The 27,629-nt window shown below is 47.9% G+C and overlaps 1 protein-coding gene across 1 annotated transcript in view; it reads right to left on the bottom strand.

Annotated features, from left to right (window-relative positions):
* C10H8orf48 (chromosome 10 C8orf48 homolog) overlaps positions 1–27,629 on the bottom strand; it is a 79,433-nt gene that overhangs the window by 13,189 nt on the left and 38,615 nt on the right. Inside the window, exons 7-8 of the mRNA XM_054075862.1 lie at positions 19,280–19,959; positions 2,336–2,500 (exon numbers count right to left, since the gene is read on the bottom strand). Of these exons, the coding sequence (XP_053931837.1) occupies positions 19,785–19,959 (175 nt within the window). The 3' untranslated portion in view covers positions 2,336–2,500; positions 19,280–19,784. The remainder of the gene's footprint in view (positions 1–2,335; positions 2,501–19,279; positions 19,960–27,629) is intronic.

The following is a 27,629-nucleotide window of genomic DNA, read 5'->3' as shown; positions in this document are numbered from 1 at the left end:
AGAATCCAACCTCCAGTGTTGCTTCAACTCAGCTTATGTTACACTTTTCTCTGCCACGCTGGAAAGCAAAACCAGTTTTGTTCCCAGCACACAGTCACCAAGTCACTCATCACCTCTGCTTGCCAAACCCAGTTCAGTTGCTGGAGCCTTTTGGTAGAAGACAAAAAAAACAACTGATGGGAAAATCTGCTGCTGCATTTCACAGGATCAACATCTGGCTGGGGTGGGTATCTTAGACATGTAATGGTTCACCTTTCTCAGCTTCAGACGAGCCATTCCCACTGCACTACATCACAAATTCTCCACAAGTACCTAGCAAACACCTGAGCAATCTGAGATGGAAAATTGTCAGGGATCCCACTATAGACTGAAAAGGGTCTGAATCTTAAGAGTCATAGAATTGCATGGTTGGAAAAGATCTTTGAGATCATTAAGTGCAACCATAGATGTTCACTACTAAACCAGATCCCTGAGCACCTCATCTGCCTGTCTTTTAAAACCCTTTGGGGATGGAGACACCACCACTGCCCACAGCAGCCGTTCAGTGCCTGAGAATCCTTTACAGGGAAGAATTTTTGCTCATGTCTAATCCGAACCCGCCCTGGTGCAACTTGAAGGCCATTTCCTCTCATCCCATCACCTGTCACTTGGGAGAAGAGCCCAGCACCCACCTCGCTCGAACCTCCATTCAGGCAGTTGTAGACAGTGATGAGGTCTCCTCCTCAACTTCCTTTTCTCTAGGTCCCTCAGCTGCTTGTCACAAGGCTTGTTCTCCAGTCCCTTCTTCAGCTTCATTGCCCTCCCCTGGACACGCTCAGCACCTCAATGTCTTCAATAACAACACGTTTAAGAAAGCACATATTATTTCCTCGTGCTGAGGTGCCAAGTTATTCAAAGTTTTCAGACATTACAAAGACAGCATTTATCCCAAAGCACAGAGAAGGTCCCAGAGGCTGAAATCAGCTGTGCAATTTACTGTATTGTTTTTATTTAATTTGGTATAACCTGTTAGACTCACAGGACACGCACACAGCATCAGCGCAAAGTGGCTTGTTTCCTGGTCAAAAAGCAACAGGTGCCATTACTGAGAATGGCTGGAATATAAAGAATTGCAGATGAACTTTACGTCACAAGGAGTTTGGGGCCAGGTGTTTCAAACAGCAGCTCTGCTGTCCTTGTCAATCATCTGTAGGCATCACCAGCACCTCCAACACATCCACATGCAAACTGCTCTCACTCTCAGCAACTGGCATCCCGCAAGTCGAGGCCTCACACAGCCAGAGTGCGTTTAGAGTTGCTTAAGCAGGAGTCATAGAATCACAGAATGGTTTGGGTTGGAAAGGACCTCAAAGCCCATCCAGTTCCACCCCCTGCCATGGGCAGGGACACCTCCCACTGGATCAGGGGGTTCAAAGCCCCATCCAACCTGGCCTGGAAGCCCTCCAGGATGGGGCAGCCACCACTGCTCTGGGCAACCTGGGCCAGGGGCTCCCCCCCCCTCACAGCAAAACATTTCTCCTTAAGATCTCATCTCAATCTCCCCTCTTTCAGCTCAAAACCATTCCCCTTCTCCTATTCCTGCCCTCCCTGATCAAAAGCCCCTCCCCAGCTTTGCTGGAGCCCCTTTCAGGACTGGAAGCTGCTCTAAGGTCTCCCCTCAGCCTTCTCTTCTCCTGGCTCAACAACCCCAACTCAGCCTGTCCTCGTATGGGAGGTTCTCCAGCCCTTGGATCATCTCCTTGGCCTCCTCTGGACTCACTTCAACAGCTCCATGTCCTTCCTGTGCTGAGGACTCCAGAACTGGATGCAGGGCTCCAGGTGGGGTCTCACCAGAGCGAAGCAGAGGAGCAGAATCCCCTCCCTCCCTGCTGGTCCCACTGCTTGGGATACAGCCCAGGACATCGTTGGTTTCTGGGCTGTAAGCGCACGTTGCTGGTTCTTGTTGAGCTCCTGATCCCCCACCTCCCCAAGTCCTTCTCAGGGCTGCTCCAAATCCATTTTCTGCCCAGCCGGGATTTGTGCTTGGGATTGCCCCAGCCAGGTGTAGGACCTTGCACTTGGCTTTATTGAACTGAATGAGTTTAGCACTTGCTTTTGCAATTTTGTCCCAAAATATACGTTGAAAGAGCCCTTCAGCTTATTTTTAAGAATCTAAAATCTAGAATGCTCTAAAGAACAACTGATTTGTTCTTCAGTTTACACAGAAGACACTGCAGCAAGTGTCCATCTGTCAGATTACATCGCGGCATGCAGATGGGATCAAATGTACATTCAAAGGGCATCATCCTTATTGGAAAGTCCCGTGGTGTTTAGTAAAAAATACAAACCTACTCACTGTTTTAAATTACACTCAGGAGTCCTGCGCCATGTTTCATGTGATTCATGCCAGTTTTGTCTCTCATCTGTCTCTCACCAAACAGTCCCACACGCTCCTAGTGGAGGCGAGGCAAGGCGGCTGTAACATAAACATGCCCACAGGCTGCACGTCCACATCGCCCCACTAAAAAGAAAGAACAGAGAAAGAAATCGAGACTAATTAGCACTGTAACGTATCTGAGGCTTGATTGAGTGTCACTCAACAGCCACAGGCAGCAGAGATATGAAGAAAAATGGAGCTAATTTGTAGCTCAGTATTTATTCGCATTTAGATAATATACCTCATCCATCATACACAAGGCGTTTCAAAAGTCCCACCGCTCCTGCATCCCAAGTGCCCCCTTCCTTGGATCTTGTTGAGGATAAAACACATTCATCTGGCTGCAGCCGCTGGGGGAAAAGGGTTTTGTCTTGTAATGGAAATAAAGACTAATGCTACAAGGAAGTCATAGGAGTAAGAGGCTGGAGATGAAGACAGAAGGAACCCACTCCTTCCCACTGCTGTCCATCTTAGGTTCATAAGCCACCAAGCACAGCTATGTGATTAAATTCTTCACGACGAGGATGGTGAGACACTAGAACAGGTTTCCCAGAGCAGTGGTGGCTGCCCCATCCCTGAGGGGTTCAAGGCCAGGTTGGATGGGGCTTGGAGCCCCTGATCCAGTGGGAGTTGTCCTCGCTCATGGCTGGGGTGGATCTGGATGGGCTGTGAGGTCCCTTCCAACTCAAACCATTCCATGATTCTATGATTATGAAAATAAAATCCTGGTTGACATTAACACAGACCATCTTAAAGCATGTAAAAACCATCAGCAAAGTTGGATGCTCCAAGGCCCAGCTGTTATTTACTGAGGCAGAGACAGGGAACGCTGGGACTACAAAAAAAGGCCATGTAAAGGTTACAGAAGGAAAAACGTTAAACACAACAGTAAAGAAGTTTGATTTTTCTTCTTTTTTTCCAGAAGATAAGTTAATGTGGACAGCACCAGATTTAGAGAGATTTCATCTGTTTCCAGATGTTGCAGCCATCCTCTCCAGACAAGGCTGGAACGAGCCCTGTCTGTGTTGTTTCAAGCACAGTTAAACTTCTACAGGGCCATCACTTTGCAAACAATGGACTACTCTTGCCATCATTTACTGCTCCGTGTAGGAGAGAGTGGCAGAGGTTCAGAGCTTCACTGCAACCTTGGAAAGCACAGAATGATAGAATAGTTTGGGTTGGAAGGGACCTTAAAGATCATCCAGTTCCAACCCCCCTGCCATGGGCAGGGACACCTCTCACGGGATCAGGCTGCCCAAGGCCCATCCAACCCAACCTTGAACCTCTCCAGAGATGGGGCAGCCACAGCTTCCCTGGGCAACCTGTTCCAGTGTCTCACCACTCTCACGGTGAAGAAACTCTTCCTTATGCCTAGTCCAAATATGCCCCTCTCCAGTTTATACACACTGCCTCCAGTACTACAAGCCTTGGTGTTCTCTGTTTTTCACATTTATTCTCCAGGCACGCCAAGATGGGACTCCCAGAAAACTCATCAGTTTTTGACTCAGTAAAACCCTCAGTAAGTGGCTGGAAATACAGATACATAAAATTAAACTTACACTTCAGCACTTTGACAAATCAAGGCCTATAAAAATTAAGCACCAAACGATTCTTTTCATGGAGATTGCTGCTCTGCTAAAGTTTCAATGAGTTCTGATGTTTCAGCCCACTTCAGCATGGGAGACACATCAGAAATTCTTACATAATTCCCACAAAAATAACTTATTGCCTACCTTTATTTAGGAAAACCTAAGTAGTTGTCACCTTGCAACACTCAGGCTGTTCAGTATTTGAGCAGCTATTAAAGCAGCTAAAAACAAACAAAACAAAACAAATCACAATTGCAGGCTGGGCAGAAAATGGATTTGGAGCAGCCCTGAGAAGGACTTGGGGTGTTGAGGATGAGAAGCTCAACATGAACCAGCAACGCATGCTCACAGCCCAGAAACCAACCGTGTCCTGGGCTGCATCCAGAGCAGTGGGACCAACAGGGAGGGAGGGGATTCTGCCCCTCTGTTCCGCTCTGGTGAGACTCCACCTGGAGTCCTCAGTTCAGTTTTGGAGTCCTCAGCACAGGAAGGACATGGAGCTGTTGAAGTGAGTCCAGAGGAGGCCACAGAGATGATCCAAGGGCTGGAGCACCTCCTGTACAAGGACAGGCTGAGAGAGTTGGGGTTGTTCAGTCTGGAGAGGAGAAGGCTGAGGGGAGACCTTAGAGCAGCTTCCTGTCCTGAAAGGGGCTCCAGCAAAGCTGGGGAGGGGCAGGGAGTGCAGGGACAGGGTGAGAGGAACCATTTGCAGCTGAAAGAGGGGAGATTGAGAAGAGATCTTAGGGAGAAATGTTTTGCTGTGAGGGTGGGGAGGCCCTGGCCCAGGTTGCCCAGAGCAGTGGTGGCTGCCCCATCCCTGGAGGGGTTCAAGGCCAGGTTGGATGGGGCTTGGAGTCCCTGATCCAGTGGGAGGTGTCCCTTCCAACTCAAACCATTCTGTGATTCTATGAATGCTGTGTCTTTGCTCTAGGGCTCTGGATACTGGAGGGGAATGAAAACATTTCAGTGAGCAATGCTGATCCTTGATGTCCACACTCAATAAGCTGTTGGGAACAGGTAGGGCCCAATCTAACTGTCTAAACTTGTCATAAATAATGCACCATCTGCAACAGCGTGGCAGAGATACTCTCTCCTCTGGCCGCCGTCCTGTACCATTCTGTTCCTGCCTGCTGATTATCCGAATAACCCAGCCAAACTCATGGACGAGCTTTTGTATCTTAAAGTATTGGCTCCTGGATAAAATGGTGTTTGACACTTGGCAGCCTCGGATCTTGAAACTTTGAGGAAAGTATGTGAACATAGGTGTCCTGCTAGAACACCAAGTGAGCCTGACAGCAAAGGGCTTTCTCAGGGGAGAAACAACTCTCCTGTTGCTCAGTGGCTGCACTTCATGTCAGTTGTCTGTAAAACATCCACAACAAAGACAGAATAGGGAGGAGAAGGCTGACTGATCCCTTCAGTCTTTTCCACAAAGAGGTACAAATGCAATCACACCAAAAATAGGAAGAAATGGGAAATAGGAAGAAATTCCTCAAAGAAATATGAGGAATGAAACACACACAGGTAACACAGGGAGTGCAGAGATACCGAAGGGGAAGGGTATAGAGGTACCAACACAGCCATTCCATTGCAGTTTACTGTTTCCTTACCAGGGGAGGAAGAGCAGGAGCAGGCGCTGAGCTCTTCCCTGTGGCCACCAACGACAGGACCTGAGGAAATGGCAGGAAGATGGGCCAGGGAGGGTTAGATTGGACATTAGGAAAAGGTTCTTCCCCAGAGGGTGGTGGATCCCTGGAACAGCTCCCAAGGAAGCAGTCTTGACACCGAGCCTGACAATATTCCAGCAGCGTCTGGCCAAGGCCCTCAGCCTCATGGTGTGAGCGTTGGGGTTGTCCTGTGCAGGGACAGGAACTGGACTCGACAGTCCTAGTGGGTCCCTTCCAACTCAGGACATTCTGTGATACCTAAAGCTAAATTCTGACCCTCCGTTCCAGCCTCAGCAACTCCACGCTACAGCACACCACAGGATTAAAACAAAAAGGGTTCAATGGCATTTCACATGCTGTGCTGGAAACCCTCCTCTGCTCTGCCACCAAACCAATAGCTGGACTTTTCTTAAAGCCAGAAAGCCTCTATAAAGCCCAAGCAGCCGGTGAAGCAGCTGAACCAAACAAATGACTAACAGCTTGCCCATTGCCAGGGATAGCCAATGTCGGAGTGGGTACGAGGGAATGAGAAACTAGTGCTCTTTTCCGTTCTAAATACTCCTGAGAGCTCAATAAATTATCCAGGGCAGCAGCAAGGTGTCACACAATCGTGGTGACTGGAATAGGCAAGCAAAAGTGTATTTGGTGGCTGGTGGGATAAAGCACACGAGGAAAGATGGCTGCTGCACCTCCACTGTTTCAGCTGATGCCCCACCTTCCTCCTGCCTTACCCTTTGCTCTGGCTCTTTCTGAAGATATTTCTGCATTGTTGCTGCTTCTGGCTCAGCCTCTGCCTTCTGCTTTGATGATGACACAGCCTTCAGATCCGCCCCTTGGCTCCAGAGCCTCCCCACCTGCCCCTGGCTTTGCACCAGCAGCCGCCCACACCACTGTGAGTGCAGCGCATGTGTCTTGATGTGAGAAGTCCTTCAGGATGGGTGAAGCGCAGGGGGGAGGCAAAACTCACAAGGTTGCTGTCGCCAGAGGGTTTGATTTGTGCAAGACAGAGCAGGAAAAAGAGCATGTATATCTAAAGCAGTTTCATTTGAGACTGCTATAGTCTGTCCCAGCCCCTGCGCTGCCCACCCACAAGCTGCTCCACTCACAGGTCCCACAGGCTACGGCTGCCGGCACAGATACAGCGCAGGCTAAGCCTGAGGATCACTCTTCCTCCTTGATCCACTGTTGTGCCCTTCCTGAAGGGCCCAAAGCCTTACGCTCAGCCCAAGCTACATGAAAAGACCATGAGAGCTGGTGCAATCCATCATGTTCATGGAACCATTGAGGTTGGAATAGACCTCTAAGCTCATCCAGTCCATCCAAACACCAACTTAACGCCACCGTGCCTACTAAACCATGTCCCCAAGTGCCACAACCACACGGGTTTTGAAACCCCCCAGCAATGGACACTCCACTACTGCCCTGGGCAGCCTCTGCCAGGGCTTCACCACTCTGTCAGCGAAGGCATTTTCCCTGATATCCAATTTAAACCTCCCACGGCACAATCTGAAGCTGTTTCTTCTCATCCTATCGATGGTTACTTGAGAGAAGAGCCCAGCACCCACCTCACCGCAACCTCCTTTCCAGGAGCTGCAGAGAGTGATGAGGTCTCGCAGGGGTAATCTGCTGCACCAACACCAGGCTCATTATACGCCTCCTCCTTCTGTTTCTATTCCTATTCAGTGGGAGTTACAGATTATTGTTTCAAGGAAGGCTAATGGTTCCTCCAGAATCACTGTCTTTTCCCTGGCGCACAAGCCAGAAGCAAACTTCATAAAAATGAGGCTGTGAAAAGGAGCACAAAAAACTCCATTATGGAATGCAGGAACCATTCAAGCTCTTCAAGATTAACAGCATTTTTATGGAGATTTAGCTGCCCGTCTTTCTGCTGATGCTTCCAATAGAAAAATGCTGTAACTTGACTTAAAATTTGATGAAGCTACTTCTATGTATAAAGTTAACCAACTACTTAGTTAGTTTCCTAGTCAGTCTCTTTTTGAAAAGGGAAAGAGGGGGAAGCATTCATGTTCACTTGCCTCACAATGAAATCCTGCTTCTTTTAAAGGAAGGACCGATACTTTGCTGCCTATTCACAGGGAAGAGATCTGTGGTTATGTATGGAAGCACAACATCCCCTAAAATAAATCTAGTGTTCACCAAACCCATCCTGAATTTTAAAATTTTCTGAGCATCTCATTTCTTATCCAACATCTGCTTGCACCGTGGGCAGACTGAGCATCCTCTTGCACCTCAGCACATCCCTTCCACGGATGAAATGAGACCTCATCTGGAGCCCTGTGACCAGTTCTGGAGTCCTGAGCACAGGAAGGACATGGAGCTGTTGAAGTGAGTCCAGAGGAGGCCAAGGAGATGATCCAAGTGCTGGAGCGCCTCCTGTACGAGGACAGGCTGAGAGAGTTGGAGCTGTTCAGCCTGGAGAAGAGAAGGCTGTGGGGAGACCTTAGAGCAGCTTCCAGTGCTGAAAGGGGCTGCAGAATAGCTTGGGAGGGGCTCTTGATCAGGGAGGGCAGGGATAGGACGAGGGGGGAACAGTTTTCAGCTGCAAGAGGGGAGATTGAGATGAGATCTTAGGAAGAAATGTTTTGCTGTGAGGGTGGAGAAGACCAGGTTGCCCAGAGTGGTGGTGGCTGCCCCATCCCTGGAAGTGTTCCGGGGCACGTTGGAATGGTGCTGGGAGAACCCTGATGTAGTGGGAGGTGTTCCTGCCACCTTCCTTCATCATCCTGCTACATTCTTGTATCTCCACCAGATCATGAGAGCTTCCAAACATATGGATGGGAGATAAGAAGCAAGGGATCACAGAATCATGGAATGATTTGGATTCGAAGGGACCTCAAAGCCCATCCAGTTCCATCCCCCTGCCATGGGCAGGGACACCTCCCACTGGATCAGAGTCTCCAAGCCCCATCCAACCTGGCCTTGAACCCCTCCAGGGATGGGGCAGCCACCACTGCTCTGGGCAACCTGGGCCAGGGCCTTCCCACCCTCACAGCAAAACAATTCTCTAAGATCTCATCTCAATCTCCCCTCTTTTGGCTGAAAACCATTTCCTCTTGTCGTGTCCCTGCCCTCCCTGATCCAGAGCCCTTCCCCAGCTTTCCTGGAGCCCCTTTCAGCACTGGAAGCTGCTCTAAGGTCTCCCCACAGCCTTCTCTTCTCCAGGCTGAGCAACCCAAACTCTCTCAGCCTGTCAAGATATCTCATCTCATAGGCAGGGACGGGTAACCAGACTCTTAAACCCAGATCCCAATGCTGAAAGGTCTCATACACTTCAGAATTCAGAGCCCTGATCTAGGATTAGTTCGATGAGAAGCAGATTTTTTTTAAAATGAAAAGCACCCTAGCAGAGGCTGCGAACCCATTATTTGCCTCAACCAGACAGCTTAATCCTTCTGCTGAGCTTACAGGAAGTAATTCTGACAGCACAGCAAGAAGCGAATAATCAGACAGGAGTTACACTAACCCTGTAATCGTGATTAAATGCTAAAAGCACTCTCACAAGCATTGTGACTGCAGCCAAGCAGCACCCAGGCCATGTTGGGCTCCTGCAACAGAACAGCAGGAATATTTTATATCCACAGCTGCCTGAAGAAACGTAACCCTATATTGCAAATAAAAATCAAAAGTCACCTGTCCTTTCTACTGTTTTAGAGCACCAGGTAACTTCCGCCAAGAATTACGTACAGAAAAGTTTAACACATCTTTTGTGTCCTGCCTTGCGCTAGCAAAGATAAGAGATGGAGATGCCACATCCTCCCATTTCTGTTTCCGCGTGGTGTCAGACGTGGTTGGGCAGAGGGGCCAATGCAGACATCTGTGTCGCTGCTCTGATAGGATCTGACAATATTAATGAGATTCAGGAACCACCTGTTGTGGTAAAAGATCAGAAACTGCTTATTCTCACTCTTGAATCCTGGCAGGAAAGATTGTGTAAGTATTACGAGTGGCAGAACAGAATGGAAGGAAGGAAAGCAGAAAAAAAGCAGGAGGAAGCTAATTACAATCTACAGCCAACTGGAAACACTTCTCTCAACTGGACTTGTTATCAACACTGATTGGGCATTTCACCTATCAGGTAGTGCCTGATCAACACTGAGCTCTGTTACTAACGTTGCCATCTCATATCTATTAGTGCTCCTTAGCACTCCTTTAGAGGCCAGGAGAACCCTCCCATGGGAATATTTCTTCCTCGATCTGCAACCTTTTTTCTTTTGTGGTCAGAGGGGGCTCAAAGAGCAAGAGTTTCTTGCTAACTCCTTTTGATATCTCTGATAAGTTAGATTAGTAAGACCCTAAAGGTGTAGCCTAAACTTAAAAAGCAGGAAAATCCCTGGGCTCCTGTGAGCAGTGGAGGTTTGGCTCTTTTTAAGGCTTTAAAACACCCTGACAAGGATTGAGCCAGTTTGGTCTTCTGACACGGGAAAACTGTAATCATCTCAGTCAGGGCTCTCACAAAGCAAGGCGTTTCATAAGCCACATGACCCAAACAGTCAAGACGCTGATCAGGAGAAGGCAACAAGTAGCTGAGATCTGTCTGGGTCATTAGGGATAGAGACAGGAGCCCACCAGCTCCCAGACATCAGCTGTTTTACTCTCCTACTCTTCACCTTTGCCTGAAAGGGAATGTATCGACAAAGGGAAACTTAGCAAGAGTTTAATCAAAGCTGCAGACAAAAATGCTGCAAGTCTGTCCGTGTCTGTTAAAGGGCTGAGAAAACCTTCAGGTCTGTTTTCTGATAGTGGAAGCACACATTATTCCAGATTCTGGACTCCTTATTAGGCTACAACGAAGGGCCTATCTCTACAAAGTGTGGAGCTGGAAAGAGAAGAGAATGTGCCCCAATAACTCTTCAATAAATTAGGTGTCCTTGCTCACCACTTGCTTTGTTACTCACACACACTGCTCTGCCTGCCTTTGGCTCTTTGCACACTGAGGACACAGCCCATTTCTCTTTCTTTGTTTGCAGTGTTTTCATTATCAAATGAAAGGCAAAGCTGCTTCTGATGGAGTATCTGTAAGGATCAAAGGGAGATGGTTGGTTTTCTCAAGCTAGCGTTGGGAAGATTATTCTCAGTAGCAAAGATGCTTTGACACCTATTCCTAACCTTCAGCTCTGAGTGGTACTCACCAACACCACTCAAGAAGGATGATATCAAGCTTCCATTGCCATGAAGACTACTGTCCTGAACAGTGACTGGTCTGCACTTCGGCTTGGGACTGGTATGTATGACACAAGGAGCAGAACAGAACTGCAGTTACTCTGAAGGACTTACTGGACCTACTTGATGGTGGTAGCAAAAAGAGGCACAAGACCAGCCTCAGAGCAGTACATAGTCACCAAAGTCCCCAATCACATACTCAGTGGATATGGATCCATTCTGACAAGAAGGGTATTTTAAAATCCTGTTGCTCCTGATAGTCCTGGTGGGGAAGGGAGCAAGAGAGGATAGCAGCAAATGAAGAGGTAGTGACTTGAGAAATACCAAAACTGCAAGCAAGTAGGTAAGGAAATAAAAGCTGTAACAACAGCAACAAAATGAGGACAGACTAAGAGATTTGGGGTTTTTCAGCCTGGAGAAGAGAAGGCTCCAGGGAGACCTTAGAGCAGCTTCCAGTCCTGAAAGAGGCTCCAGGAAAGCTGGGGAGGGTCAGGGCAGGCAGGGACAGGATGAGGGGGAACAGTTTTCAGCTGCAAAAGGGGAGACTGAGATGAGATTTTAGGGAGAAATGTTTTCCTGCGAGCCCCTGATCCAGTGGGAGGTGTCCCTGCCCATGGCAGGGGGTGGAATGGATGGGCTTTGAGGTCCCTTCCAACCCAATTCACTCCACGATTCTATGATTACGTGATTCTATGAAAAAGTATCTTTAGGGGGGTTGATGAATTTCTGTCTGTGAATCCAATTGAATCTATTTAAAGGATCAAATTCCCTAAGTTTGTTCGAGCTGCTTCAGCTTAGGCCTTTTGTAAGTATGGCTCAGTGTGTTTGAAAGATTGGAAATGCCCAACACAATTAGTTGCACAGCAAATCTCATTACAAGGAGCAAAGCTGGTTCATTGAGGAGACCAATATCTCTGAGCTTACCGACATAATGCAGCCTCACTAGTGGATAAAAGGGAGCCATATCTCTTCTGCTCGACCTGTGGCAGTCTGAAGGAGAAGTTGCATCCTACAACAAAGTTTCAGAGGAACTTCTTACAAAGGCAAGGAGTGATAGGACGAGGGGCAACGGCTATAAACTGGAGAGGCGCAGATTTAGACTAGACATAAGGAAGAATTTCTTCACAATGAGAGTGGTGAGGCCCTGGCCCAGGTTGCCCAGGGAAGCTGTGGCTGCCTCATCACTGGAGGTGTTCAAGGCTAGGTTGGATGGGGCTTTGATCCCCCTGATCCAGTGGGAGGTGTCCCTGCCCATGGCAGGGCTGTTGGAACAGGATCATCTTTAAGGTCCTTTCCAACCCAAAATATTCTATCATTCTGTATGTTCTGCATTCTGGTGTTCCCTGATGGAGCAAGTCACTGTAAGAGAAAACAGGAGTGGAAAGTGCCTGGACATTCAGCTTGGGTACTCTACTAAAAAAGTAAATTAATGCTACATAAAGCAGTCCACAATTCCTAACCTCAAGACAGCAGTTCACAGGCAAAAAGAGGTGACCATGTAATTAAGCAGTGTATCACAATGTACATCGGCAAAGGGGCTCATGAAATTCATAAAATCAGCCTTCATTTTGCTGTTTTCTGGCTGCAGAGTTCTTCAATTTGCAGCCTTTGTAATATTAGTCTAATGTAACTATCTGTGCACAATAAAGAGCTTTCTTCCTAGCTGGGGCTTGTCTCTTCTCCCATGCACATGCTTGGTTCGATTGAGTCAGCGCACAATGAGTCTCCTGCCTCCTGAAGCCATGTAATTATCTCAGGATCTTAAATTAAAAACAAGGGCTCTTGTAAACCTCTTCGTCCTGAAGCAAGTGCAAGGAGGTGAATCCAGCAGTTTGTGTCTGTAGAGACCCTGAAACAAGAGCTTTTAGAGATGCCAAACATTGTATGTGTCCTAATAGAAAACTAATTATTCCAGCAACTCTCTCAATACCATCCCATTAAGGAACCCCATAATCCTTGTGGGTATTTATGGGAGTAGGTACTTGAAGAAATCTTGCCAGTGACCCTCAGCGTTATCACTTCCGTTTCTGCTCAAGATAAAACTCCTCCATCTTTCTAGGAGAATAAATCAACCCAATGCTCAGAAGCACTGAGGTACCTGCCTTACTCCCCCACTCCACTGTTCTGAGTCTGGATTTCCAGATACCATCCATGCTCTGGCTCCTTTGTCTTTGCCCCAAGCTCTCGGGGTACAAAGAGGGGGAGAAACTACTTGAATTCCTGCATTGCTATTATTCAGGGCAGTCTGATCTAGTGGGATGTCCCTGCCCATGGCAGGGGGGGTGGAACTAGATGATCTTTAAGTTCTCTTCCAACTCAAACTGTTCTATGGTTCTATGTGAGGGCTTATGAGAAAGACTGGGAGAAACTTGCATAGGACCTGTAGCAATAGGATAAGGCAGAATGGTTTTAAACTAAAAGAGGAAAGGTTTAGGTTAGAAATTAGGAAGAAGTGGTCAAAGGTTTGATGTCCAGATGGAGATCCGCGAAAAGTGGTCTCTCTCAGAGGTCTTTACTGGGACCAGTGCTGTTTAACATCTTCATGAATGACACAGACTGCAAGATCGAGTGCACCCTCAGCAAGTTTGCAGATGACACCAAGCTGAGTGGTACAGTTGCCACACTGGAAGGACGGGATGTCATCCAGAGTGACCTGGAAAAGTGGGAGAAGTGGGGTTGTGCGAACCTCATGAGGTTCAACAAGGCCAAGCGTAAGGTCCTGTACCTGGGCTGGGGGAATAACCGGTTTCAATAAAGGATGGGGGATAATGCGATGGAGAGCAGCCCCGAGGAGAAGGACTTGGGGTGCTGATAGATGAGAAGCTCAACATGACACTGCAATGTGCGCTCGCAGCCCAGAAACAAACCATGTCCTGAGCTGCATCAAAAGCAGCGTGGCCAGCAGGGTGAGGGAGGGGATTTTGCCCTTCTATTCCATTCTTGTGAGACCTCACCTGGAGTACTGTGTCCAGTTCTGGAACCCTCAACATCAGAAGGAGATGGAGCTGTTGGAACGGGTCCAGAGGAGCCATGGACGTGATCTGAGGGCTGGAGCACCTTCCACAGGAGGACAGGCTGAGAGAGTTGGGGTTGTTCAGCCTGGAGAAGAGAAGGCTCCAAGGAGACCTTATAGCAACCTTCCAGTAGTGAAAGGGGTTCCAGGAAAGCTGGGGAGGGACTTTTTATAAAGGCATGGAGCCACAGGACAAGGGGGAATGGCTTTTAATTGCAGAGTGGCAGATTTAGACTAGACATAATGAGGAATTTCTTCACAATGAAGGTGGGGAGGCCCTGGAACAGGTTGCCCAGAGAAGTGGCAGCTGCCCCATTCCTGGAGGTGTTCAAGGCCTGGTTGGATGGAGCCAACCTGACCTGGTGGGAGGCTGGAACTGGGTGGGCTTTAAGGTCCTTTCCAACTCAAATCACTCTATGATTCTATGAAGAAATGTTTTCCTGCAAGGGCAGTGGAGCAAGAGAAGCTGTGGCTGCTCCATCCCTGGAGGTGTTCACAGCTATGTTGATGGGGTTCTGAGCAACCTGATATGGTTGAAGCCATACCCGCTCACTGCTTGGGAGTTGGACCAGATGACCTTCATGGTCCCTTCCAATCCAAACCATTCTACGATTCTGTGAAGTGTTGTTTATCTGCAAACGAGGACATCACTAATTGCAGTGTGCTGTGGTAGCTCCGACCTCCCAAAGAGCCCTTGGGAGTGTCAGAGCACACCACAGCATTGCACAGAGACAGGCAGCAGCTCAGAGACGTGCAGCTATTTTTGAGCCTTCTCTCACATACAGGCAGTTCATGCTTATGGAATATGGAGCAGGAGATTTGTTAAAACTAAAGCATCTCTCCAGCTCTGCATATGCAGGACAAACCCGAGGTGGATGATGCCATTTAACTTCCTTCCAGAGCCATTTTAACAGCAGTCAGAGGAAACATTTCCTATAGAAACAGTTCATATCAAATTTATAAGCCTTCCCCTGGGGAGGAAACATCCATTTCCCCTTCTACCTGTCATTCTTCTTCATTTATTGAATCAGTAAGGCGCAAAATTTGGCCGGCCCTAAGTAAAAAAATGAGCTTTTCCTATCAAAGAGACCCTGGATGGATTTAAAACTATCACACTTAGAATCTAGATCCAGTTAATGGGAATAAAAATAAACAGAAATAGAATCTAAATGTAAGTGAACATTACCTCACCCCTGGCATTTAAGCTCATTTTCAAATACAGAATGAGAAACAGCTTTAACTTGCTGACACCTGCTGTGTGTTTACACAGACAGAGCCTCTTTGGAGGACACAGGTCTGAACCTTTTGGCTGCAGAGTCTGTGCCCCAAACAAGCCACAGCAGGAGATAATTTTTTGGACAGGAAAGGAGTCATAGAATCACTTGGTTGGAAAAGATTTTTCATCAAGTCTAACTGCACATGTCCACTACTAAACCAGATCCCCAAGCACCTCACCTGCCGAGCTCTTAAACCTCTCCAGAGATGAAGATTCCACCACTGCCCTGGGCAGCCGTTCCAGTGCCTGAGAACCCTTTCGGTTAAGGAATTTTTCCTGATGTCTAATCTGAACCTGCCCTGGTGCAGTTTGAGGCCATGATTACTGCCATGCATTGATATCACAAAGTCCCATCTGTAGAGCGTCATTTCCGTGGAGGACCACAGCCAAGTGAAGAAATACCCAAGAGGATGAGACAACTCAGTGCCTCATCAGGCAGAAGTATCTCCCCACCATGGCCTGCCATTCCTTGCTTGGCTTGCCTCTCTACACCCTGAAAGTCCTTCCTCTCTAACCTCTGGAAATGAGTGTTCACAGTCCTATGATGTTTTCCTCTCCACAGGAGGGGAGACGTTGCTGGCAGTCACTCTAAGCTAATGTTATCAGTAGGTCACAGCAGCTTTTCTGGGCATCTTCACACTTCAAGGGCATTTTTCAAAGCTCCTCATCCCTATTCTGTGCTCTTATTTCCAATGCGATGAGGATAATTTTCCTCTGTACAAATGTGAGCCGTTCTTTTCCCCTACGAGCATGGGGTCCACCATTTAGATGAAGACATGGTGATTGTGTTTGAGTCCGGTTCTTTAGAGCATGACTGTGTCCCACACTGCCTATTAAAAAGCAAAGTTGAACGCTCCTCTCACTCCCATTGATCCTTTTGTGTAATGTCGTATCACGCATTCGGGTCTACAACTATTTTTGTAGCTCAACATCTTAACTTGCATCTTCCAGCTTCCACCGCCTTTGAAACTGCATTACACTCAGCAGAGAGGATGTCCTTCCCCAACACACACAGGGACAGGATTATTGGTTTATCCCACTGAAATGACACCACTTCCACATTTCTTTTCTTGGGGACACACCTTTGCATGAGGATCTTTCAAGTTTAGGCAGGCATGGCACAAGAAGGGGAGAATTTCTCCCTCCAGTCACCTCTACGGCAAGGAGCCTGCAGACCAGCCCCATACAGACCCTACCCACTGTCAAATCCTTTCCGTAGCCTTCATCCCGCCTGGAAGGTTTTTATTAGAATCATTATTAGCACAGAGCCACAGTGCGACAAGCATGAAGGACTTGTTTATCACTAGCTTGTTTGAAGCCAAGCAGACTGCAGTCCCAAGGAGCTGGGGTCTAATTATTAAGTTTTTAATGAAAAACCATAGTGATGGGATGTTGTGTAAGGTATGGAAACCACACGTGAGAAACCGAGACCTTGGCTGCACTGCTATTTATGTAGAATCAACTTCTTTTATTGAAATCCAAGACTAATTTTAACCAATCTCATATTCCGATCAATTATCTTTGAAGCTGTCCAGCTCGCTGTGATGACTGGGGGTCATCGCATGAATATGTTGTTGATGTCTACTGACATAGAGACTTATTCCTCACAGCCGGCAGCTGCTATAGAATCATAATATCTTAGAATCATAGAATAGTTCAGTTGGAAAAGACCTTAGAGCTCATCGAGCCCAACCATACCTGTCTACTTCTAAACCATCCCCGAGTACCTCATCTGTCCAGCTTTTAAATCCCTCCCAGGACGGAGACTCCACCACTGTCCTGGGCAGGTTCCAGTGCCTGAGAACCCTTTCAGTGAAGAGATTCTTCCCTACGTCTAATCTGAATCCTCCCTGGTGCAACTTGAGACCATAAAGACTGGCAATAACAGTATTCAAGCTCATTCTTGAAGAGCAGGAGACATATTTGACCGTAGGGTTCACCTCAACCGGCAGATACATGTCAAGAGCTTTCCTCCATTTACCATTCTATATGGATATGTTCCCTCCAGAGAAGTAATCTGGTTTGTGTTCGCTGGCTTCATTTGAATTCACTCAGCGTCAAGCAGATTAAAGGTGAAAGCACTGATTCTAGCTCAGAAAAAAAGGTAGGCCCTTAACTATTAAGTGAGAAAGAGGATTACAAAAGAAGAATATAAACCAAATGTAATTTGAGCATCTAATTTCTTTCCCAGCTGTCATCTCAAATCCCTGAGGTACACGTTAGCCACACAAACACAAGGCACAAGTTACCGAGTGAAAATACACCTTGAGTGCTAGCTCAGTGCTAGTCAGATCCTAAAGCTGGAGCACCTGGATACCTCCCTCCACCACACCTACACACAGCAGCAACCTGCTTCATTTCTTCTCTCTTGTTCAGAATGGCATTGCCACCCTTTTATATTGTTAATGTCACCCATTTTCCATCCGTTGGGGCAGAATGGCCATTCCTGGTCAGGATACTTGCGATGAAACACCTCAGAGATTACTATTCAGTGGCACTCTTCCCATCAGCTGACATCTTCCAGTTTAAACTGCCTTTGGCAGCCCACAAAATTTTCACATAATCACAGAGTAGTTTGGGTTGGAAGGGACCTCAAAGCCCATCCAGTCCCACCCCCTGCCATGGGCATGGACACCTCCCACTGGATCCAGCTGCTCAAAGTCCCATCCAACCTGGCCTTGAACCCCTCCAGGGATGGCGCAGCCACCACTGCTCTGGGCAACCTGGGCCAGGGCCTCCCCACCCTCACTGCAAAACATTTCTCCCCAAGATCTCACCTCAATCTCCCTTCTTTTGGCTGAAAACTGTTCCCTCTTGTCCTATCCCTGCACTCCCTGATCAAGGGCCCCTCCCCAGCCTTCCTGTAGACCCCCTTAGTATCATGATATAAATCACACAAAGCATAACTCTGATAATGTTGTTCCACAGTTCCACTAACCTCACATGACAATTTTGCCAATGTTGTAGTCCAACAGGACCAAGGTTTTTCAGGGAGACTAGACAAGCAGAATCCCCTCCCTTGTCCTGCTGGTCCTGCTGCTCTAGATGCAGTCCAGGACACGGTTGGTTTCTGGGCTGTGGGCAAATGTTTCTCACATTGAGCTTCTCATCCCCAGCACCCCAAGTCCTTCAGAAGCTCAGGGCTGCTCCCAATCCATTCTCTGCCCAGCTTGTATTTATGCTCGGGATTGCTCCAACTCGGGTGCAGGACACTCGACCTTGTTAAACTCCATGAAGTTCTCACAGCCCCACCTCTCCAGCCTGTCCATGTCCCTCTGGATCCATCCCTTCCCTCCAGCGTGTCAGTCCCACCACAACGGTTAGTGTCACTGGCAAACTCACTGAAGATCCCTTCAGTTCCACTGCCCACATGTGTGACAAAGATGTTCAACAACACTGGTCTCGATACCAACCCCTGCGGAACAGCACTCATCACCAGTCCCCACTTGGACATTGAGCCAGTGACCACAACTCTTTAAGTGCAACCATCCACCCAATTCCTGATCCACCAATAAGGATCAAACCACCTCATTTCAAGAAAAGACTCCTGACAGATGAAGAAAGGCAAATTCATGCAAAGCAGACTTAAGAAAAGTGTGAGAAAGCCAATAATGCTTCTTCACTTTTAGTGAAGAAAATCCAAAGAAACAATATTTAAGATTCGTTCTGTTTTCAGAACAAGAACTATGTCCATGGAGACTTACCTTAATGTAACTCACTGCAGGGTCGATGCTGTTACTGGTTGTCTCCAATGCTCACCTCCTTGAACAAGAATTCTATTTAAAGATCAGTCAAATGCTGCTTTAAGCCTGAAATAATTTTCTTGTTGCAAAGAATATGAGACCTCAAACCTGAAGACTTTTCCTTTCTCAAATGCCCACGCACACCCACATGCACACACAAATACAGAAGTTCTGCTGTCATAAGAAGCAGTTATCAGTGGTGGGCTTCTCATGCAGTCTTTCCTTCCATTTGTTTCCCTCAGAATTGTTCTTTCCTTGGAGAAGTGTGTCATTTTTACCAAGGGAAGCCAAGAGAGGCCGGAGATAGAAGGGAGGAAGTAAGGGAAAAGGCAAACCTTATCATGATAAGGAGAAACATCTGCTTCAGATTTAAGTGAAGCAATTCAAATCTCACCTGTTAAGCCAGCACGGTGCAGTTAGGCATTGCAATAGACAAAGCGAGCAGGGCTACAAGCAGGACTCTATGGATCGGGGGTGCACATCTCTGGTGGGCGGAATAAAGGCAGGTCCAGCAGTCGGAAAGCAGAAGCAGGCAAAAGCACCAAAGACCTCTGCAAACACAAGTCAAAATTTCACACAGAGACTTAGGAATGGCCTTGCCAGCTCCTTCAGACACTGAATCTTTGTGTTTGTCTCCTTTGCTTCTATATTAAGGCACAAAGAAATGTTTTACCACTCCATAGCGTAAATCTGGAGAATGACTCGGGGGCTTCTCTGGTGGCTGGGGTGTTGTGTTCCAGCAGAGGACGGGTCTGTTTGCCAAGAAGGGGTTGGTGCTGCAGGGCATCCAGCTCCATAAGAGCCCTGCAGGCACATGCATAATAAGGCCTCTGGGGAGGAGAAGCCCTGCGTCCCCTGTGTGCTACCTGCCTGTTTGCTTTGAACGCGGAATAAGTAGTTCAGGGAAGAAAAGGAAAGCTGAGCAGCCTCACTGTGTAGGAGCTCTCTGCAGTACTTGGTAGCCTGTGAAATGCCTCATCTTTGGAAAGCAGGCTTCTACAAGCATGGAAGATGGCTGCTCCGACACAGTTATCCCCTTGCAAGATGCTTGATGTGCTCAGCTCCTGGGGAATTCTAGGGAAGACAGGGAGAATTATGTAGCCTGAAACCTGGCACTTCTTACACTCCTGTATTTTCTGTTCTTTTAGATAAGAAGTGTTAAAGTTCAGTAGACACAAAGACACCGTGGGCAGCTGAAGATGATTTGAGACAAGCACAGAATGGTTTGAGTTGGAAGGGACCTCAACGCCCATCCAGTCCCACCCCCTGCCATGGGCAGGGACACCTTCCACTGGATCCAATTGCTCACAGCCCCATCCACTCTGGCCTTGAACACCTCCAGGGATGGGGCAGCCACCACTTCCCTGGGCAACCTGTTCCAGTGCCTCACCACTCTCATCGTGAAGAAATCCTTCCTTATGTCTAGTCTAAATCTGCCCCTCTCCAGTTTATAGCAATTGCCCCATGTCCTATCACTCCAAGCCTTTGTAAACAGTCCCTCCCGAGGTTTCTTGTAGCCCCTTCAGATACTGGAGGCCCCTTTCAGGTACTGGACATTCCTCCTATGCTGTCATTAGCACAAGTGCCTCTTTCTCCAGCCGCAGGAACACTAACGGAGTAGCTGGAAACCTGGGGCAATGAATTCCTCCTAGCAAGGTAAACTGCACGTCCGTGGAGAGAGAATTGTGTTCAGGACCATTCATAATGCAGAGCATAGAGTCAAAGGCTGGCAGGCAGCTGTTTCCCTTGGAGCTGTCACTAATATTATCTGAGCAGCGCAGAGACTCAGAGAGTGCCAGGTGCCTCCTCTCAGGGACCATTTGGGAAGGAGCAGAATACCAGGGCTGGCATTAGGAGCCTTCCCCACAAACTAGGAAACAGCAGAGTTAAGAGGAAACCAGATAACCTTATGGAGCATCAGTGAATATCTGGCTCTACAGCGTGTCTCTGAGTGTGGAAGGTGTCAGTAGCAGTGACCAACAATCAAATCAGCCCCTTTCAGCACCTGTAGCCATGCAGCATTCCTGGGGAGGGTAGACAGCTGCTGTCTGTAAGGCGGAGAGGATGTGCTGGATGGTCCTCATGCCACCAAAGAAGTATCATCATCATCAATCTCTCACTGGGAGCACAGGGTGTACCGACACCAGCAACAATTCCAGTGGGATTTCCCATCAGGCCGAGGTCTCCCCCTCTCCTGCCCTTACTGGTTGCCATAGGCACTTTCATTATTTTCCCTCTTCTTGCGCTAAACATATCAGAGCACTTTTTCAGGTCTGGCCCACTGAGAGCCATGTCTCTGGTCTCACAAGAGAGGAAGCGAGGTGCAGAATCAGGTCAAGGGAGGTGATTCTGCTTCTCTATTCTTCTCCTGTGAGACCTCATCTGGAGTATAGTGTAAAGTTTCGGAATCCTCAAGATAAGAAGGATATGGAGCTGTTGGAACGTGTCCAGAGGAGGCTACAAAGATGATCCGAGGGCTGTTCAGCCTAGAGAAGAGAAGGGGCCAAGCAGAACTTATAGCAACCTTCCAGTACTTGAAGGGGCTACAAGAAAGCTGGGGAGGGACTTTTTACAAAGGCTTGTGGGGATAGGACAATGGGGAATGGCTTTAAATTGGAGAGGGGCAGATTTAGACTAGACATAAGGAGGAATTTCTTCACAATGAGGGTGGAGAGGCACTGGAATGGATTGCCCAGAGCAGTGGTGGCTGCCGCATCCCTTGAGAGGTTCAAGGCCAGGCTGGATGGGGCCTTGAGCACTAGATGATCTTTAAGGTCCCTTCCAATTCCAACTTTTCTATGATTCTATGAATTGGCACTGTCTCAGCAAGAACTTTTACTGCTGTTGAACTGAACTCAACCCTCCCACCTGCAGAGTTCAAGTGGTGCCCATGCTAAAGAGAACACATGTATAACAAAGAAGAGAGGTAGAGCTTTTCTTTTGCTTATTGTATCTGCCTTCTGGAGCAGGCTTTCTGACCTTCACTGGTGACTGTGAGGAGACAAAGTCTGGCACTACAGGACATGCAGAGATCTGTGCCCATCAGGACAGCAGTGGGATCAAGTAGCAGGCTGCCCTGTGTCAGCAGAAAGCACTCTTCAATGCAGTGACCACAAACCTGCTTTGCAGAGTCTGAACCAGTGAATACCACGCTACTGCCTCATATGAAGTGATCAGATGACAAATGACAACATTCTGTGCATGTCAATCTAGCCAGCTGGGCTCTTGCTTTGTGCTGCTTGAGTAAACACTCTCTGTATGAGAGGCATTTTGAGACCACACTGCTTTTCTGCACCACAAAGTGCTTGCAGATGACCCAAAAGGCTTTTAACTTACCTCTCAGTGGGTCTGCATGGTTTGTGTCTGGTCGCTGCTAACACCTAGAGCAGTTCAGGGAGTGATTCCCCTTCCTCTGTTGCTTTCAGTTCCACTGCTTTGCTCTGTGCATCTAAAGCTGGAATCCTGCAAGCAGCCAGCCTGCAATGAGACTCACTGGAACTCCAGCCACGGGAATGGCTGTCCAGGGAATTGGTGGAGTCCTTATTCCTGGAAAGGTTCAAAGATGGGTGGATGAGGTGCTCCATCCCTGTATGGTTCAGTAGTGGACAGGTATGGTTGTACTCAATGATCTCAAAGGCCTTTTCCAACCAAGCGATTCTATGCTTTTCTTTTCTCAGGACATTTTGAACACAAGCTTAAACGTGTACCTCCTCTTCCCAGTGAGCAGTAGCTCACCAAAGTGTAACTAAAGAGGAACGCCTTTCATATGGGACCAGACTTAAAGGCTCTGAAAGGCAAAAGTATTGATCTTGTGAACTATCAGCATTCAGAATTCCTACCAACTACAGAGAGCAGCGCCCTACACCTATGGAGAGCAGACTCCAAGATAACCAGCAACAGCAACAGCAAAACTGTACAAAAATAAGAACATTGTGCTCAGCTACCTCAGGGATGGAAGATCCAAGTTCTGCAGATACCATGATTAACCTATTCCTCTCCATGCCCTGGCTTTTCCCCTTCCCAGGTCCTCTGAGTCACGCCTCATTGAGCTTTGGCCTAAACTCCAAATCAATAAAGCCGCTTCTGCCGCTCTGCAGTCTAGTGAGGTGCACATGTAGCAGGCTAAAGTCAAATTCCTAGAACTGCTATTTTCTTCTGTTTAAAGAAGAAAAAAAAAATCCACTTTACATGCCTGCTTTCCCTTTCTCTGTGCAGAGCTGGTTTTACCAGGACCTTTGATACGAGGAAGCACTAAGTGAACAAAATATTCAACCCTGTCTAGCTTCCCATCCTCTTGCTTCTGCGCTATTTGCAATGATCAGAAGTGAGGAGAAAATGTAAATATTAGTTTAGCTACTGTTTCTACACCTCCCTGCAATCTCCTACAAGTTTTCCAGAGTGCAAGCTGTGTATCCCTAGGCCTGGCCTGCTTCTTCTGGATGTGATCCCAAACCTTCCCAGAGCTTTAGAAAATTCATCTCCGTGAGCAATGAAAATACCCTTCAAGGAGTGAGTGAATAAAGGGACACAGTGAGTGTTCTCTTTTCAAGATGGGACTGACAGGTTTATGGATCCACTGGGTCCCATCATACTGATCCACTCAGAGCTTCCAGTAAAGAGTCCCAGCTATAATGGTTCAGGCTTATTCTCTTATGCTCTTTGCACCCATTAGGTGCAGTAAGGGAACCAGGATACACTTTTCCTCACAGGCGGCATCACAAAGACAGCAAGTACCATTCTGTCCAGCTGCGGATGCATCACAACACTAACTTCAACTCCTTGCCCACTACCATCTCTTCAGAGATGGATGAGCACGTCCAGACACAGTGAGTGCTGTGCTCAAGCCACAAAGCCAGTGGGAGGTGTCCCTGCCCAAGGCAGTGGGGTTGGAGCTGGATGGGTTTTAAAGTCACTTCCAACCCAAACCATTCTGTGATTCTGTGACTTTCTCAGGTTTGAAATACCCACATACACATGAAAGTATGCAGATACTCTCATGCATATGGAATACACAGAAGTAACACATTTTCAGAGCATATCAAACAGTTAAGTTTTAGTAAAAAAACCTGTAAAGAATCTGTTTTATGAGGAATTCCCACTTTTAATTAGACGGGCTCTCTGCAGCAGTGACCCAGTGATGCAGAGATGCACAGACATCTACAGTCCCCTTTCATGCTCCCTGATTTTCAACTAGGAAGCATATCTCATGGCTAAGGAAGCTTTCACAGCTGGATAAAATCTAAGAGACAAAAGTGAACCAGTTGTAAGGTGGGGAGGCCCTGGCCCAGGCTGCCCAGAGCAGTGGTGACTGCCCCATCCCTGGAGGGGTTCGAGGCCAGGTTGGATGGGGCTTGGAGCCCCTGATCCAGTGGGGCTTGGAGCCCCTGATCCCATGGCAGGGACGTGGAACTGGATGGGTTTGAGGTCTCTTCCAATCCAAACCATTCCATGATTCTATAATCTCTGATAATATCTAGCTGCAATGGATGTTATTGCAGTGTTAGCAAAACTCATGGTTTTCATCCACAGTGTCATATTCGTCATTATTCCTAAATTCCCAGCTCCCTGATTTATAAAGTAATTTTAATGGTTGTAAGATAAAACACCAAACAACGAACTGAGAATGAATCACAGGTTTAGAAATCATTTTAAAGGTACAAGTGCATGTTTGAAAATGTAATGACTGTCAGGCTGGTGTCCAGGTTGGTGCTGGCTGATGCCAGCGCGGCTCTGGAGGCACAAGGGGAGGGAGCAGGGCTGCAGACACTCAACAGAGCCCTGGGAAGGGTGTGCCAGTCAGGCTGATGCCATTCCGATGGATGCAAGGTGCAGGGAAAATAAACAGAATAGTTCAATGCTCTATCTTCCTGCCTAGAACAGAAGAGCAGACACCAGCTCGAGGAACACTAGCAGGAGCAAAGCTGAAGAGGACTGAAGGCAGGAATGGAAAAACCACACCAGTTTCCTAGAATCATGGAATAGTTTGGGATGGAAGGGACGTTTACAGGTCATCCAGTCCAAACCCCCTGCAGGAGAACGGACATCTTTAACCAGATAAGGTTGCTCAAAGCCCCATCCAGCCTGGCCTTGGACACCTCCAGGGATGGGGCAGCCACCACTGCTCTGGGCAACCTGGGCCAGGGCCTCCCCACCTGCACAGCAAAACATTTTTTCTGAAGATCTCATCTCAATCTTTCCCTGAAAAATGTTCCCCCTTGTCCTCCCTGCCTTCCCTGATCCAGAGCCCCTCCCCAGCTTTCCTGGCGCCCCTTTCAGCACTGGAAGCTGCTCTAAGGTCTCCCCACAGCCTTCTCTTCTCCAGGCTGAACAACCCCAACTCTCCCAGCCTGTCCTCATACAGGAGGTGCTCCAGCCCTCGTATCATCTTCATGGCCTCTTCCAGTTTCTGAGACAGCTCTGAAGAGGAGTTCTCTTCCCCTCCTCTTCAGAGCTGTCTCAGAAACTGGAAGAGAGGTTTGTGTTTCTTGTGCTTTGAGAACTCTCAAATTTACTGAGCACAGAAAGCAAACTTTGGCCCCTTCTACACACAGATGACAGAGCGGGACCAGCTGGACTGTCATTTTGGACGTATTATTAAGGATGCAGGTTTTCCAGGTCAAACCATGTCCTTACTCACAGCCAGGGAAGCAGGTTACTGGGGATAGCTTTGCCCAGGTTATCTGCTCTCCAGAAAGGCTGGATCCAGCTCACTGACCTGGTGCAGGGCAAGTGGGAATGGAAGTGCGCAGTAACACATTTTGCTCTCTTGGTGAGGTCTGCAAGCAGGACTCATGCCCAGAAGACAGATCCACCCTATCCAGTTCCTCTGTTTCATTCTTGGACTGGAACTGCCTTAAACCACCTAGGACAGCTGGAGGTTTTCTCACCAGTTTCCTCCAGAAACACACACAGCTCTACATCCCCACCATGATTCTCTAAATAAGCAGAAAATGACAGAGCTGCTCTTTCTACAGTTTAATTCTCTCCCTGTAAAATTTATTATAAGTTATTAACACTTCAGGAGTCATTTTACAGCTTTGTGCTTTGATCGTCTGCTTCCCAAAGTCTGTCCCCTCTAAGCTGCTTCAGAACTTGTTTAACAGTTAATTTGTTTGGACCTCATTAAAAGTATTAAGGCTCCAGGCAACCAGGCCATGCCGATTACTGCATCAAGGGATTTAATTTGGAGAGGGGCAGCAGGAAGCAAGAGCTTAAACTGCTTAAAGGCTTGTACCTCTCGGGCTGAGAGGTATGAAGAGAAGCCGATCTGCTCAGCACGCCTGCCACTCTCGGTTCAGAGAGGTGGCTGGAGTGGTTATTTTGGTGCTCAGCAGATGCTGAGATATGAACCGTGCATGTGAAATACCAGCTGAAGCCGTTCTGTCATGACAAAGCCTGCCTTAGTTTCTAATAACACTTACAACCCCTACAACAGAAGGTTGGCAAAGCAGCCTCTGGAGAAGTGGTGTTTTGACAGGATGTTTTTGAACCATTACCTTTTGTCTGCTGGAGCTTTCCCAGCAAAGGTTGGGATCTGCATCCCAATACACTGCAGGTCTAGGGAAGACTTCTTCGTGTCACTTGTTATTTCAAAACTGCCCTGGAAAAGCAGGTACTCAGACCTGTCTGCTTTGTGTTCCTTATCCTGGCATTTAACAGATAAAGCCTTCAGAAAGGCTTCACCCCAGCCTTAGCCACACCTTATCATGGTAGGACTCTGCTGTATTATTATCAGTAGAAGTAATAATTAATAATGTAATATGTAACATATTAACAACTGTCTATTGATTATCCCTCATGCCCTTCCAGGGAGCTGACACACCAGCCAATTTTGTCCCTTCGTGGCAATCACAGAATCATGGAACCATAGAATCGTTTGGTTGGGAAGACCTTCGAGATCATTGAGTCCAACTGTACCTGTCCACCGCTGAACCATCTCTGAGCACCTCATCTGCCCATCTTTTAAATCCTTCCAGGGATGGGGACTCCACCACTTCCCTGGGTGAATAGTTTGGTTTGGAAGGGACACCCATCCAGTTCCAACCCCATCCCACTAGACCAGCTTGCTCCAAGCCCCATCCAACCTGGCCTGGAACACCTCCAGGGATGGGGCAGCCACCACTGCTCTGGGCAACCTGAGCCAGGGCCTCCCCACCCTCACAGCAAAACATTTCTCCCTAAGATCTCATCTCAATCTCCCCTCTTTCAGCTGAAAACTGTTCTCCCTCGTCCTGTCCCTGCCCTCCCTGATCAAGAGCCCCTCCACAGCTTTCCTGGAGCCCCTTCAGAACTGGAAGCTGCTCTAAGGTCTCCCTGCAGCCCTCTCTTCTCCAGGCTGAACAACCCCAACTCTCTCAGCCTGGCCTCGTATGGGAGGTGCTTCAGCCGTCGGATCATCTCTCTGGCCTCCTCTGGCCTCGCTCCAACAGCTCTGTGCTCTCCCTGTGCTGAGGACTCCAGAACTGGACACAGGGCTGCAGATGGGGTCCCACCAGAGCAGAGGGGCAGAATCCCCTCCCTCCCTGCTGGTCCCACTGCTTGGGATGCAGCCCAGGATATGGTTGGTATCTCCTCTCTTTCAGCTGAAAACTGTTCCCCCTTATCCAAAGTGAAGATCAAACTGGAATGCAAGATTCAGCTGTCCACACATCACTCTGTTCTGAATATCCAGGCTTAGTCCAAACAGTTGTATTCACAGTCCTCTTTCCTTGGGCGGTTTTCTGTGTGTGTCCATCCAAAACAGT

The sequence above is a fragment of the Cuculus canorus genome, chromosome 10, assembly GCF_017976375.1.
Source record: "Cuculus canorus isolate bCucCan1 chromosome 10, bCucCan1.pri, whole genome shotgun sequence".
Lineage (NCBI taxonomy): Eukaryota > Metazoa > Chordata > Aves > Cuculiformes > Cuculidae > Cuculus > Cuculus canorus.
The sequence above is the reverse complement of the archived record's forward strand: the minus strand, read 5'-3'. Positions and strand labels throughout refer to the sequence as shown.